The sequence below is a fragment of the Polypterus senegalus genome, chromosome 17, assembly GCF_016835505.1.
Source record: "Polypterus senegalus isolate Bchr_013 chromosome 17, ASM1683550v1, whole genome shotgun sequence".
NCBI classification, from domain to species: domain Eukaryota; kingdom Metazoa; phylum Chordata; class Cladistia; order Polypteriformes; family Polypteridae; genus Polypterus; species Polypterus senegalus.
In genome coordinates, this window is record NC_053170.1 from 97159577 (window position 1) to 97174666 (window position 15090).

The 15090-nt window shown below is 45.9% G+C and overlaps 2 protein-coding genes across 7 annotated transcripts in view; both read right to left on the reverse strand.

Moving 5' to 3' along the window:
• The window catches only part of LOC120517336 (epsin-3-like), a 40359-nt gene extending 34871 nt beyond the window's left edge, over window positions 1-5488 (reverse strand). The window contains exons 1-2 of one of the 3 annotated variants that reach the window (XM_039739571.1): window positions 5279-5488; window positions 1958-2204 (exon numbers count right to left, since the gene is read on the reverse strand). The gene's annotated coding sequence lies outside the window, so the exon portion shown is untranslated. The remainder of the gene's footprint in view (window positions 1-1957; window positions 2205-5278) is intronic. The other 2 variants (XM_039739570.1, XM_039739572.1) reach the window with 2 other exon arrangements.
• Window positions 5489-9036: 3548 nt separating this feature from the next.
• LOC120517737 (mycbp associated protein) overlaps window positions 9037-15090 on the reverse strand; it is a 50922-nt gene continuing 44868 nt past the window's right edge. For 3 of the 4 annotated variants that reach the window (XM_039740195.1, XM_039740199.1, XM_039740198.1), the window contains exons 16-19: window positions 14293-14408; window positions 11877-12007; window positions 10489-10665; window positions 9037-9370 (exon numbers count right to left, since the gene is read on the reverse strand). In XM_039740195.1, the coding sequence (XP_039596129.1) occupies window positions 9278-9370; window positions 10489-10665; window positions 11877-12007; window positions 14293-14408 (517 nt within the window). In that variant the 3' untranslated portion in view covers window positions 9037-9277. The remainder of the gene's footprint in view (window positions 9371-10488; window positions 10666-11876; window positions 12008-14292; window positions 14409-15090) is intronic. The other variant, XM_039740197.1, reaches the window with a different exon arrangement.

Genomic DNA, 15090 nt, shown 5'->3' on the forward strand with positions numbered 1-15090 from the left:
CCTGCAGCCACTGCGGCCCTCCAGGACTGGAATTGAGGACCCCTGGTCTAATCTAATGTGTACAGAGAACAGTGAAATTCTTACTTGCATATCCAACCAACATCTAACATGTCGCCTCCCTCCCAATGGCCGTCCCCTGTTCCAACGCTTCAGCGAAGCTCGATGGGCTCGCACGGCAGAAGGGGGCACCCTGGCCCTAGCAGCGGGGGCACGGGGCTTTGCCTGAAGACTGGCGACACGAAACTCAAACCAACCGTGAGAGTCTTCAGCGTGTTTCAGTACAAAAAGCCGGCTGATGAGGGGGTCACGGGTGGTCTTCTTTCTCCTCCTCCTCCTGAGGTGGGGCACATTTGTTACGTTCAAACAGCGTGACTTTGTTCAGAGCGCCTTTTTTTGGTAAATATGTGTGATTTCATTTCAAGTTTATCAACCCCTTTGCCTTCATTAATGGTTTGAAGCACACACTCGTTTTTTGCTGCCCATCTACTAAGATTTGTACATCTGAGCTTGTCCAGTTTAAAGAAAAATACAAAAAAGCATGATTTTTTTTTTCAGGGAGAGGTTGGCATTACCGCCCGACTCACATTTGAAGCTTTAGCTGAAATGCCAGCATTTCTCCATTTAGCGGGTTACCGTTTACACCTCGGTGTGTATTTATCAGGCACTATTGGGTTTAATTAAATACTTAAGTGAAGGAAAGTGAAGAGAAAAAAGTGAAGGACTGAGAATTACTCCTCCATTTTGGCCTTCAAATCATTTGGATGAGATCCTTAGGGTACGAGAATGAGCGGACATAGCAGAGTTAAAGCGCCAACAAGCCGCCCTCCACTTCAGCCAAGATGTTAAGAATTGTCTGCCAGCGTTGCCTGTCAACTTCATTCTGGTACACGTGCCAGCTAGCAATGGGCAATGGGTAGTGACCTGCACTACGTAATCATGTGGGTAAAGAGCTGAAAGGAAAGATTTTCGTAACCCTTCCTTCCTTCCTTTTTTCTCACTTAATGTATTTCACATAGAAAGGTAAGAAGGAGAGCCTGAAAGCCTGCGCTACTAAGAGAGAACGAGTCTGGCAAGGGTAGCAAAGGAGGAGTTTTTGAAGATTTGTGGAACGCCTACCCACAAATGGGTGGCACGGCGGGCACAGTGGTAGCACTGCCGCTTTGCAGTTAGGAGAGCAGGGGTGTTGCTGCAGGACGTTGGCATGTCCTCCCCGTGTCTGCGTGGCTCCTCTCCCGCTGGAGACACTAATTTGGCCCGAGATGGTCTTTTCTCTCACATTGATGCCCCGGTCTTCCCACCTCGGTCAATATAATGACAGACCCCGAGTGTCTGGATGGTGACGATGTTCACCTTGCACTGTTGGGTCACCTTGTCAGTACCCGTTTTGATAAGGTAGTCGAGCAGAGTTAATGCCTTGTACACATGGCGCTGGCAGGGACAGACTTCAGTGCTCCACCGCCCACCCTGTGCCCCTGGTTTGATTTAAATGACAGGACATACCCACTGTCAGAGATGACACGGGCTTTGAAGTCAAAAGAGGAACGGATAATGAGAAAGAAACCATCCATCCATTATCCAACCCGCTATATCCTAATTACAGGGTCACGGGGGTCTGCTGGAGCCAATCCCAGCCAGCACAGGGTGCAAGGCAGGAAACAAACCCTGGGCAGGGTGCCAGGCCACCGCAGGGCACACACACACACCACACACACACACACACAGGACAATTTAGGATCAGCAATGCCCCTAACCTGCAGGTCTTTGGACTGTGGGAGGAAACCCACGCAGACATGGGGAGAACAAGCAAACCCGGGTCTCCTAACTGCGAGGCAGCAGCACTACCCACTGCGCCACCGTGCCGCCCTAAGCCACAGTAGCGTTGTGTTTTTATTCATATTCTTAATTGATAAATCTTCATAATTGTGTAGAATGTCATTGATTAAATAAAAACACTTACAAATTTCAAGGAAAGAACCAGTAAAGTTGGGAGCACAGCTTCGGGGGCACAGTGGTAGTGAGAAGAGCAGGGTTACATCACAGGGCCGCCCTGCATTGAGTTTGCTTTCCTGTCCTTTCTGTGCCCACCACGGGTTTCCTTCCACAGTCCAAAGACGTGCTGGTCCTGCAGTGCACACGGGGGGTCCGTGCCCCCTGTGATGGCCTAACCAGGGGTTGTTCCCGTTTGTTGGGTTGGCAACACTACCCTGAAAAAGCAGGTAAAGAAAGTCTTCAAGTTTCAGGTTCATGGACCCGCCAAATGGATTTGTTTCAGGGATAAATTTACGAGTGGATAAAAACAAAACCCGAGTGCCATTATGAACAATGCTGCATGTCCGCTCCCTGTGGCACACCAACACTGAGGACTTTCAGGAGACGCGCATCATGAAATGTTAAGGGGGCTCCTTTATCCGATTGATAGGAGATCCAGCTCGGTGCCAATCACACAAGGAGCTCCTCAGGGCTCCGTCCTCGGCCCTCTTCTCTTCTCTTCTCTGTTTATGTGCTTTCCCTCGGCCATATTAGTCGCAGCTATGGACTGGGTTATCATTTTTATGCAGACGATACTTCAGTGTTAAAAGGCAAACTTCATCAGAGCTTTCACAGCTCACTACCTGCCTCAGTGAAATTAAAACCTGGATGGAGCAGAACTCTTTAAAATTAAATTGCAACAAATCCGAACTCCTGTAAATTGGGACTAAAGGGCAACTTAATAAAATGAGCTCATCAGACCTTCTTCTGATGTAAGGAACCTTGGTGTCATTTTTGATTCCTCCCCATAAATCACATTAAGAAACTTTCTTCCTTTCACCTCCGTCACGTATCCCGTGTTCGCTCCTTCCTCTCCTTTATCACATCCCGTATCGATTATTGTAACTCGCTGCTGGCAGGTGCCCCTTCTAATCTTACATCGCAGCTCCAGCTTATTCAAAACCCAGCTGCTCCTCACTCAAACCAACAACAGCGGGCACATCACACCCATCCTGCTCTGCCTTCTCTGGCTCCCTGCGTCTTACAGAACCGAATGTAAAATCCTACAAAGCTTTAAATGGCCGACATCAGTGACCTCCTCCATCACGATGCGCCTGCCCGCCCACTAAGGTCCTCCGATTCTGCCAGTCTTGTTGTGCCCACACTAACCTGCCTTGAGCTCCATAGCGAGTGCCCAGAGTTCGAAATTAATCAGGTCAGCCGACTCCATTCATTCATCAAAACTCGTGTTCAGGAAGGCTTTTAACTTAACATTTCTTTTAGTTTACCTCTCTGTGCGGGTACTCAGGATAATTTGTGTGTCTGTTGCCGTATATCACAAATGAGGTTATTTGTTAGGTTTTTCTTTTAGTATTTTACTCTGGTTTACTGTCCTTTATTCTATTTAAATGCTTTGTTAGATGTTTCACTGTTCTATTCAGGAAAACATTTGTATCCAATGTTACATATCCCATGCTCAAGGCGCTATATAAATAAAATGTATTATTATTATCCATCCATTATCCAACTCGGGTGGCACGGTGGCACAGTGGGTAGCTGCCTCGCAGTAAGGAGCTTCCCGGGTCCTCCCTGCGTGGACTTTGCATGTTCTCCTCCGGGTGCTCCGGTTTCCTCCTACAGTCCAAAGACATGCAAGTCAGGTGCATTGGCGATCCTAAATTGTCTCTGGTGTGTGTGCCCTGTGGTGAGCTGGCACCCTTCCTTGTGCCCTGTTTTGGCAATAGCAGACCCCCCGTGACCCTGTAGTTAGGATATAGCGGGTTGGATAATGGCTGGATTAGGAGCAAGGCAGGAAACAAACCCCGGGCAGGGCGCCAGCCCATATTATTATTATTATACCAACAGCAATATGCCCAATATGGTGCCTCAGTGTCTCCTTTGTTTTCAGTCGCTTGGTGTGTGTTTGTGTATAGAGCTTTATCTATCTGTGTATTTAAAGAGATTCTGTAAAAAGACGGAGACAAAATTCTGTCTACCTACATGCCTTCATTAAAAGTAGTCCAAGCACATCATATGCCAAAACGCCACCCAATATATTAATATATCCAACCATCCATCCATTGTCGTTATCACATATTATAATATGCAGGAGCCACTTTTAGTATTTTCACCTCAACTTAATGTAAATTTTAGGGGTTGCACACATTCCAACTGAACAGAGGGTATGGCAGACAGCCAACCTCGACAAGGTGCCAGTCTATCACAAGTTGTGCAGGTGTCACTCAGGATGGCACTTTTAGTGCACCTGATCGATGCAATCTACACGTTTGGGGGATTCAAAAAAAAAAAATAAAAGTGAATGCAAATATGAGGGGCACACGACATACAGAAAACGGCAGATTTGAGCTCAGTCTCCTGGAGCTGCTGGGCAGCAATGCCAACCCCTGCGCCATCACACACACCATACTTTGAGTACAAATGTGTCACGGAGCGAGTCTAATCTAGGCCATGCTGGCACTTGTCCCTCATGGTAAACATCTACCTTTCAGAATCCTCATGCATTTATTTCATGGGTCATTTTCTTTAACATATTAAATTGTGCGGTTCATATCTAGTTATCTTGACCCCTTTTTTAGTGCTATTTTAGGGTGGATAAAAATAAATAAATAAATCAGACGTAAGCAGGACAGTCGAGAAATAAAATCCCCCCGGCATGTCATGAGGCTGCCACTCAGGTGCAAAGCCGGTCGGGTGACAGGCAAAAGTGGCATGCTAGGCATTGGGAAACTGGCACAGGGGGCTTGACCTGGAACTTCATGTCAAATGAAACGTGTCGGTTACCGAATGTAAACAGACCACATACCGCAGCGACCACAGCAGCACTACTGTATTCCGATTGGGAACACCCGGCTGACGAGGTGCCATCCTCCGCCTCAAATCGATCCTTCTGTCAATACCAGCGGCACCCCGGGCCGGTTCACGTGAGCTCACCGCATGCCGGACTGACCTTCATAGGCTACACTGCAGGTGTTCACGCCGCGGCTTCAAAAACACATTTCGAGAAAGTACGAGAGATCGCCGAGCGGCCAAGTGAGGGGAGTTGTTTTCCCCGGGGGTGGGTTGCTTCGGTTACAAAGCAAATCCCTCTCGCTTGGATCCGCGGACAGGCAAGTTTCTAGCACGGCGGCACAGTGCAATGAATCCCGGCCCAAGATGATCTAAAAGTCTACGGGAAGCGCAGACGCATTCGGCTGTAACTTTAAGACAGACGCTTATGTCAAGTCAAAAAAAAAACAAAACAAAAAGCAGCGTTTCCATCGACACATAAATTCCATAAAAATGAACTGACCTGCTGCCGACTCCACTTTTTTTCGCCGCAGCTCACCTGCACTCCGCTTGACTCAGCCAGCCTAGCGAAAAAGGACAGTCCGCAGTGGGCGTGGAGACGGGATTGATGGGCGTGGCGTGGCGCCCCTGGGGAATCCCACCTGTCACTCATTATTAGCTTTGTCAATTAGGCCCAAGATTACTCTTTCTGCCACGGGTGAACAACTGAGCTCAAACGGGTTGGTTTCTGAATCATCATAATAAAGGAAATGACGCCATTGGCTCTTTTCTACGTCCAGAAACGACTGCTAGAAGTAAAATTGGGTCATTTGCATAAACCACGCCCTCTTTATAATCAGAACGAGTACAGATCTAATCGGAACTTCTCGTTTTTTGCTATTCATTTTTCGCCACTATTTTTAACTGGGATGTGGTAAACCCCCACCCCACCGTTTTCATTTTACTGAAGTCAAACTTCAAATCGATTGACGCGAATGCTGAAACCGATCTTCACCAAAAAACCATGAAGTCTGACCTGAGGAGCAGCGTTTTCCGACGCTAATGGGAAAACCAACATGAGGGACAAACTAATAATCCAATCAATATTATCTCATCTAAAAGCCAATACACGCCTTAAATCTGGATCCTTTAAATTGGGTAAAGTTGGCTTAACCGGGTCTTTGATTTCGAAGGTTCACCTCTGCACTTCACGTGAATTTGAGTAGGGGGATGCTTAGCTTAGTCTAATGCATCTGGCAGAATCCAGAAATGAGCCGATCAGCGCGCCAGGACCCAAGAGCACCTGGCCACGTGCTCGCGCTACGTGTTGTGGCGCCGCCTTGTGGTTAGGCCGAGTACTTAACGTGCACAATGTTGCACTGACCAATGTGAATTAATTAATACATCAGTTCATGCACGTACATTTTCTAATAATAGAATCAATAATATGTATTTTTACTTGACGAAAATTATACTTTAAAAACGTTGATCAGTTTAGGGACCTCCAGTAATAACTGGACTTATTCTGCTCTCTTATCACATTTTATTAAATGTTCATGACATAATTATATTTAATGATGAATAATCAGCCATTCAACAGCGTCTGCCTTTATAATAAAAGAAAAGATGTGCATAATTTCCACAGTGGACCCCATTATTTTTTATTTGTATTTATTTTTTATTTTTTGCTAGTTGTGCCACCTGTCTAAGATGGGGTTGAAATCTTAGTAATCCGCAGAGACTTCCGCATATTTAGCGTTAACATATGCAATGCTCAATCTATGAGAAGGTACTTTGTAATTAATCCAACCCGCTGTAGCCTAACTACAGGGTCACGGGGGTCTGCTGGAGCCAATTCCAGCCAACACAGGGCGCCAGCGCAGCGCAGGGCACACACACACACACACACCAAGCACACACTGGGTACAATTTAGAATCGCCAATGCACCTAACCGGCATGTCTTTGGACTGTGGGAGGAAGCCCACCCAGACTCGGAGAAAACATGCAAACTCCACACAGGGAGGACCCGGGAAGCGAACCCCAGATCACCTAACTGCGAGGCAGCAGCGCCACCGTGCCACCCACTTTGTAATTCATGTAGTAATAAAATGCACTGGGTTGGTCATTCCAACAGATGGCGCACAACAAACATTTGACAGAATATTTTTGTCTACAGGATATTCACTGCTTTTTGTCATTTTTACTTGTTAAACAGGTTTGTGAGATTTGACTGTTGAGATCGGGTTATTTTATTTATTTTATATAGTGTCTTTCCTGTCTATCTGTCTGTCTTATAGTTCCATTCCCATTTATTACATAGTGCCTTTGCAATCTAGCTATGTATTATAGAGTGCATTTCATATCAGTTATACAAAGTTTTATCTGTCTGTGATATAGTTCCATTCATAGTGTATCTATTATATAGTGCCTTTCACATCTATCTATGTATTACATAGTGCCTTTCCAATGCCCTATCTATGTATCCATCATGTTGTGCCTTTGCTCCCTAGCTACGCATTATATAGTGCCTTTCATATCGGTTACGTGAAGTCTCATCTTTCCGTCTGCTCATATTTTGAGCCCCCGTTTCCCGCATTGTGTCGCTAACAGCCACAGCCTATCTCCGGAATCTCTGGTGCTTCTCCAGGAGCCATTAGGCGTTGATGGGACTCAAGCCATTCTCAGGGCACACCCGCATTCCCGTCTTTTCTTGCGGCTCGCCTCACTTCTAACACAAGCGCCTGAACTTTACAACACCACTTTCAAATTCCAGCCTTTCATCGGAATTCTTTGTGGCATGAAGCGAGACTTCATTCCTGAGCCCGCCAGTCTGGCTCTGCTGCATTCCCGGTGTGGAGATCGTCCTGCGGATACGCTGACGTGACTGTCTGGTCTTCATCAGGTGTCCCCTCACAGGCCAGAGACCCGATTGTTCTTTCATGACCTGCTCATTGTCTTGGTCTGTGGCCGTTTATAAGTACCCGTCAGAAGTAGGGTGGATATTTTTCTCTGGGGCTTGGGGGCGCAGTGGTCCACGTCGGTGCCTCATCGCTCTGGCGAGCCGGGTTTGAACCGCAGCCCAGTGACTGACTGTGTGGAGTTTGCACGTTCTTCCCCGTGCTGCTGTGCATTTCCCTCCGACTTCTCAAAATGAAAGCATTTGGTTAATTGAGGACTCTAAATTGGCGCAGTGGGTGTGTGTGTGTCTGAATGTGCCTTGTGCTAGGCGGGCACTGCCACTCGGACCGGCCCCTGAGATCCTGAGCTTCATAAAGCGAGCGTGACAGTGAAGTGAGTGACCCTGACCCGCCATCACAGGGTACACGCAAGCACTCACTCGGCTTAGAACTCCTAATAAACCTGCCAGTTTTAGATGTGAGAGGAAACCAAGATAGGCACAGGGACAGCGGGCACCTTACCTGTCGTGGCGGATCACGGGTCACGTCTGTGAAGCGGCAGTGTGGACCACTGAGCTCCGTGTCCAGAACTACATTCCGCCGTCACTGCGGGCTCCCGAGTTTACTTAAATACTTTTGACCACCAGCAGAGGGCGCTGTTGTAACGTAAGTGTAGGACCATCCTGCCATGCAGAGCCTCTGCTGGTGCCCGGCCATTGCATGGCACACTCGGTTAGACCGATCCAGAAACTGAGACAGCGACCGGCCCAGGATTTCCACCAAGTTTAGTACAACATGAATACAAATTTTTAATTAAAAAGAGAGATGTGTGAGCGCCAGGCTCGGCACGCCAACTGGGATGGAGGCTGATTCCTTACCGGGTTGGGAGTCCAGAATGGAAAGATGGAGAGATGGGACTGGGATGGGTGCCTGTAGCTTTCTTGGAAGGGAGGCCTGTTAGGAAGTACAGATGATAGCCATTTCCCGGGGTCGTGGTCTACTCCAGTACACACGATGGCAGAGCCCCCATATGGATACCTGCAAGGCAGGATGGGAATTGTAGTCCCATAAGGAACAGCTCTGTTGGGGCCCTTGGGTCCCACTAGGGGGAGCGCTGTCCCTTCTTTGAAGGGCATCCGACATGCACTGCTGTGGCACTGGAAGTTGCCTCGGGGCTCAGAGTCGGGAGGAGGCCGACGAGACCACGTGGGAGCTGGTGGCTTTGTTATATTGTGTGATAAGGAGGACACTGGACTCGTGCGAAGGTACTGGCGCACATAAAACTGTGTATTTGAACCCATGACTGTGCTGTGTGGTTGTGCCTGGTGTTTGGGGCTCAGTGGTGCCCCCTACAGGCCACAGATGCAATAAATGAATACAATACCGCATATGCATACTGTATATTGCACATAAAATATTTAAGTCATACATTACCTTTGCAAAAAGAAACAAATAATAAAAGCAAATCAGCTCACAATTATGCGTTCATGAAGCTTACTCTTGCTTATCATGGTGTACAGTATATTGACATAATTTCAAAAGACAGTGCTGACGTTTCAAAATATAAAACAGCTAATCAGGAGCACAGTGCCAGCGGGTGGTCTTCAGGTGTCAAGCCCGCGGCTCACTTAAGAATTCCACCGGAGGGCTCGCTGCTCTTCACCTCTTCAAACAGGTCGCTCATGTTCTCAACCATCGACTCCAGCAGTTCATTAACCTAAAGAAGAAGACGAAGAAAGTGAAACAGCGGCGTAAATGCGACTGCAATCAGCGGGTAGGCTAATTAAGACTAATGATCAATTAAGTCTGTTAATCGTGATGAAGCACTTTCATATAGCGCCTTTCACAAGCACAACCATCCCAAGCCATTTTAAAGGAGCAGTGGAGCAGCTGATGTGCCCCTAGAATCTGTCAAATGGCTGAGGGGGCCGACTGAACGCGTAAGCACCGTCTTAACACGACTCTCTGAGGAGTCTGCATTTTATTACTACCACTGTTTGTGATGCGTCATCTGTTGGAATGGCAAATGCATGCTGTGTGTCTTTGTTACATGCCATTTGGTATGGGAATTGTAAAAGCATTATTAAAGTCTGATGCGTCGTCTGTTGGAATGGCAAATGCAATGCATGCTGTGTGTCTCTGTTACATGCCATTTGGTGTAGAATTTGTAAAAACAGCACTAAAGTTTGTGACGTGCCATCTGTTGGAATGACAAATGCAGCGCATTACAAAGTACATCCCAATCTGCTTTGGAATTCCTAGTGCGTGACAATCATCAGGCTGTGAGTTTGTTGTCAATTAGAAGGAACTCAACTTGAAAACAGCAGCAGGTCTCGGTCTTCATCTTCGGCCTGCTTGCAGCTGCTTAAAGAGACGCCGCCTGTGTTTTTATAGATTTCACTCCTAGCAACAGACCTTAAAGAACATTTCCAGTTTGTATTCATCTGCACTGATGCTACTAGAATAATAACGCATAACAAAAGCTTTCAAAGTCAACCAATATGTCAAGTTCAAGTGGCAAAGGTCCCAATCTCACAATAAACATCTTCCACACATCTTTTGGAAGTTTTGCTTTTTATGACACAAAAATGAAGTTGGCAATCATCAAGATGCACAAATCCACACCAATTACCGCAGATTCTTGGCACCGCCTTCCCGAGGGATCACAGCGAGTGGCACGCAAGTGGCACCTCATGAGGGAGGCGACAGAGACCCCTGAAGGTGCTGTGGAATCCGTGCATATAACGCATGTTGGCTTGGTGTGGTTGCCGTGGCCGGCACTCCAGAAAACAAAGACACCTGAATCATCAAAAAACAAATAAGGGAGGCACCGACCCGAATGTGCAGCTCTCTGCGGTACGTGTCCTGCAGCACTGGGTCTACCGGACTTCCATCAGAGCGCTCGCTGTCAAAGCTGTCACTCGATGATGTTGCTTCCTTGCCAACTGCCATCGGTCCTCTGATGGCTTTCTTCTCCTCCTTCTGCTTCCCCTTTTTGCTGGGTGGCCGCTCCTGATTTTAAGAAAACGAGTGTAAAAAGTTTGTTATAAAACAGGAGCCACAGATGGTGGGAAAGTCCATCAAGATTGCATGTCTGCTGTCTGATATTTTAATTGCACTGTCAAAGTGCACCATACTGGCCGTAATACCCGTCTAAAGATGTGTTGAAATCTGACTGGTCGGCGTTAAAATTTGCAATGCAGCATGCAAGGTGTGTGTCTCTGTTACATGCCATTGGGAATGGGATTAATAAAAGTAGTGTTAATGTTTGTGATGCACCACATGTTGGAATGACAAACACAATGCATTACCAAACTGTTTGTGATGCACCACATGTTGGAATGACAGATGTAATGCATTTGATTACTAAAACTCTTTACGCTGCGCCATCTGCTGGAATGACAGACACCTAACAACTGGACATACACACAGTCACTTATGCTTTTACTAAGGGGGATTTGGAATGGGGTTCATAAAAGCAGTGCTTATGTTTGTGTTGATTTTATTACTGCAAACAAACTAGCTGTGCTACCCATCTAAGATGGTTTGAAATCTCAGTTGTCAAAATAGACCTCCGCGTTAATGTTTGAAATGCAGCGTGCAATGCAAATGTCTCTGTTCATAAAAGTAGTGATAATGCTTGTGATGCACCATCTGTTGGAATGACAAAAGTAATGCATATGTTCCTGTTGTCTTTTGAAGTCCATCATTTCTAATCCTTGTTTACACCGCAAAACCGTTTGCTATGATTGCAAATCTGGCAAAATCAAAATCCTTGCTATAGCAAGATCTTAAGAAACTGTCCCAATGATTCTGCAGTGCATGTGTCTCTGTTATATGCCATGTGGTATGGGATTTGCAAAAGCAGTGTTAATGTGTGTGATGCGCCATCTGTTGGAATGACAGAGACATAGCAACCAGATGGATACACAGGCACTTATCCTTTTATTAAGGTGTATATGTACACACATACGGGTAACATTCTTCTAATAATAAACATTGTTTCCATATAAAGCTGTGAATCGGGGTAAAGAGCACACAGAAACTGGGCGAGGATCTTTTCCGTATGAATTCTAGGCTAAAGAATATGTGGAGAAGCATCATTTTGAACTGAAGGTACCGGCACCATCCTGAGGGTACAATTGTCACCTCTTCCTGTCTGCCAGCTCTCTGTACATTTGGTCACGACTGGGAGCTGAACCCGTTAGATTATTTGAACTCACCTCCAGCTGACGCTCTTTGGCTCCTGGTTTGCCTGCCGGCTTCTTTTCCTCCTTTTCTTTCATCACTGCTCCCTTCTTGTCCTCCTTCTGAGTGCTTCCCTTCTTCAGCTTTGTGCCTCGTGAGTTGTCTGCTGAAGATGCCAGAGAAAGTCTTTTATTCTCCCAGTCACCATCTACTGTAACAGTACATTCTACGAGAGCTCCGCCTTTTTGCCATTATTACAGGACATCCTCAAGTTTGCTAAGATGCGTGTAGAAAAAGGTAAGGCTGCTGGCCCTTAAATTGGACTGATAGGCCCATGTTTGTATGACCTGTAATAATATACTGGCACGAGCTGTCCAAGACGGGTTGAAATCTGAGTGGTCAACGTACACCTCAGTGTTAACTTCAGCACCGTAAAATGCTTAGGTCTCTGTTACATGCATTTGCTATGGGATTTGTAAAGGCAGCAAAATGTTAGCGATGTGCCATCCGTTAGAATGACAAATGCAATGCATAGGTCTCTGTTGTATGTCATTTGATACTGTATGTAATTCGTAAAGGCAGTGTTAATATTTGTGATGCGCCATCTGTTGAATTGACAAATGCAATGCATTTTACTGCTACAAATGTTTCTGATACACCATCTGTTGGAATGACAAATGCATTGTATAGGTCCCTGTATTATGCCATTTGGTATGCGATGAAAGTAGTGTTAATGTTTTTGATGCACCATCTGTTGGAATGATAACTGCAATGCATTTCACAACTACAAATGTTTGCAATGTGCCATTTGTTGGAATGACAAATGCAATGCATACCATATGCCTCATATGCCATTTGATATGGGATAAAAGCTATATTAATGTTAGCGATGTGCCATCCGTTATAATGACAAATGCAATGCATAGGTCTCTGTTGTATGTCATTTGATACTGTATGTAATTCGTAAAGGCAGTGTTAATATTTGTGACGCGCCATCTGTTGGAATGACAAATGCAATGCATTTCACTGCTACAAATGTTTCTGATACACCATCTGTTGGAATGACAAATGCATTGTATAGGTCCCTGTATTATGCCATTTGGCATACGATTTGTAAAAGCAGTGTTAATGTTTGTGATGCACCATCTGTTGGTATGATAACTGCAATGCATTTTACAACTACAAATGTTTGCAATGTGCCATTTGTTGGAATGACAAATGCAATGCATACCATATGCCTCATATGCCATTTGATATGGGATAAAAGCTATATTAATGTTTGTGATGCACCATCTGTTGGAAAGACAATTGCAATGCATTTCACAACTACAAATGTTTGCAATGTGCCATTTGTTGGAATGACAAATGCAATGCATACCATATGCCTCATATGCCATTTGATATGGGATAAAAGCTATATTAATGTTAGAGATGTGCCATCCGTTAGAATGACAAATGCAATGCATTGGTCTCTGTTGTATGTCATTTGATACTGTATGTAATTCGTAAAGGCAGTGTTAATATTTGTGATGCGCCATCTGTTGGAATGACAAATGCATTGTATAGGTCCCTGTATTATGCCATTTGGCATACAATTTGTAAAAGTAGTGTTAATGTTTGTGATGCACCATCTGTTGGAAAGACAATTGCAATGCATACTATATGCCTCATATGCCATTTGATATGGGATAAAAGCTATATTAATGTTTGTGATACGCCATCTGTTGGAATGACAAATGCATTGTATAGGTCCCTGTATTATGCCATTTGGTATGCGATTTTTAAAAGCAGTGTTAATGTTTGTGAAGCACCATCTGTTGGAAAGACAAATGTAATCCATACTGTACTGTATGTCTCTGTTATATGCCATTTGATATGGGATGAAAACAGTGTTAATGTTTGTGATGAATGGCAGAGACAGTTATCCTTTTATTAAGGTGGACACAACTCTTAATGCCTTTGCTCTACTCAATATGAAGGCCTGAAAGCACTCAAAGGCCAACACGGGGGACTCACAAAGTCTTCAGACCCCTTCACTTCCTGCACACTTTATTGTGTTGTAGATTTCATTTTGAATGGAGAATTTGCCATTTTTTTTGCCCATAAACCTGAACTCTGCACTTAATAACCCATAATGACAAAGTGAAGCCATGTTTAAAGAAAGGCTAGTAAAGCAGAATGAAGATGATGAGGGTGATGATGAAGAGTGAGGACTTCTTCATTGCCGGCTGTTTGGAAGTAAACTGTGAAGTGTTGCTGTTTCACTGGTGTCATTGTGGTCGAAAGTTGCCACCCTGCTTCACCTCAGTAAGGTAGACATAACCCCCTTGCTATCCATGTAGATGTGAACTCGAGTTTTTATCTCCTGGGGTCTGCCATATCTGAGCCCCTCACAGCCCTGACAAAGCCACATATTACACACTGATACATACAGAAGTGGAGGTGACTTACAAATGTCATCCTGCAGATCGAGGGCCCAGGTGTCTCCTTCAGTGATGCCCAGCAGGTGCCTGAGCGATGCCGCCTGAGTGTCCATGCCATCGATTGTTTCTCGCCACAGCTGAAGCCTGCAGTTGGAGAAAAAAAAAGCCAAAATGTCATACACTACAGAAGGACACCACCGAGTACCGGGACACTCATTACGTGCCAGATGTCACTTTACGTTTGACCGGTGTGACAGACGACCAGGGACTTTGCCCCACCGTATCGCCTGGAGAAGGGAAGGTCGGGGAGAGGGGCAGTATCTTCACCGGGATACAAGAGGGCAGCCCCCCTGGATTTCATGGAAAGAGCTGCAGGAAGGCCATCAGGGAGCACATCAATATAAAAGGGGCCGCCACCTCAGTCCATTCGGGGAGCCGGAGTCGGGAGGCAGAGGACGGAGAGGAGTGAAGGTGGCGGAAGAATCAAGAAAGGAGAAGGAAAGGACTGCGCTTATTGTGGCGTTTGGCGCTCGGTGTCAGGTGCTGTAAAGATGGCAGAAAGACAAATAACACAGCAGGTGTTTGGACTTCCGTGTGCCCCGATGTCTGTCTGTGGAGTGATGGCTGGCTTCCTCCTCAAAGCTGTGTGCAGACCACCATAACTTAAGATGATGATGGGGCCGCTGCTCTCGTACTTTGGAGCATGGCAAACACAAAGGGTACTTGACGCTTACCTCAACTGATGCCAGCGGCGCTGCCACTTGCTTCACGCGCCACACAAGAAGGTTTGTTCTGCAATAAGAGTGAAATGGGCCGCCGTGCTCTG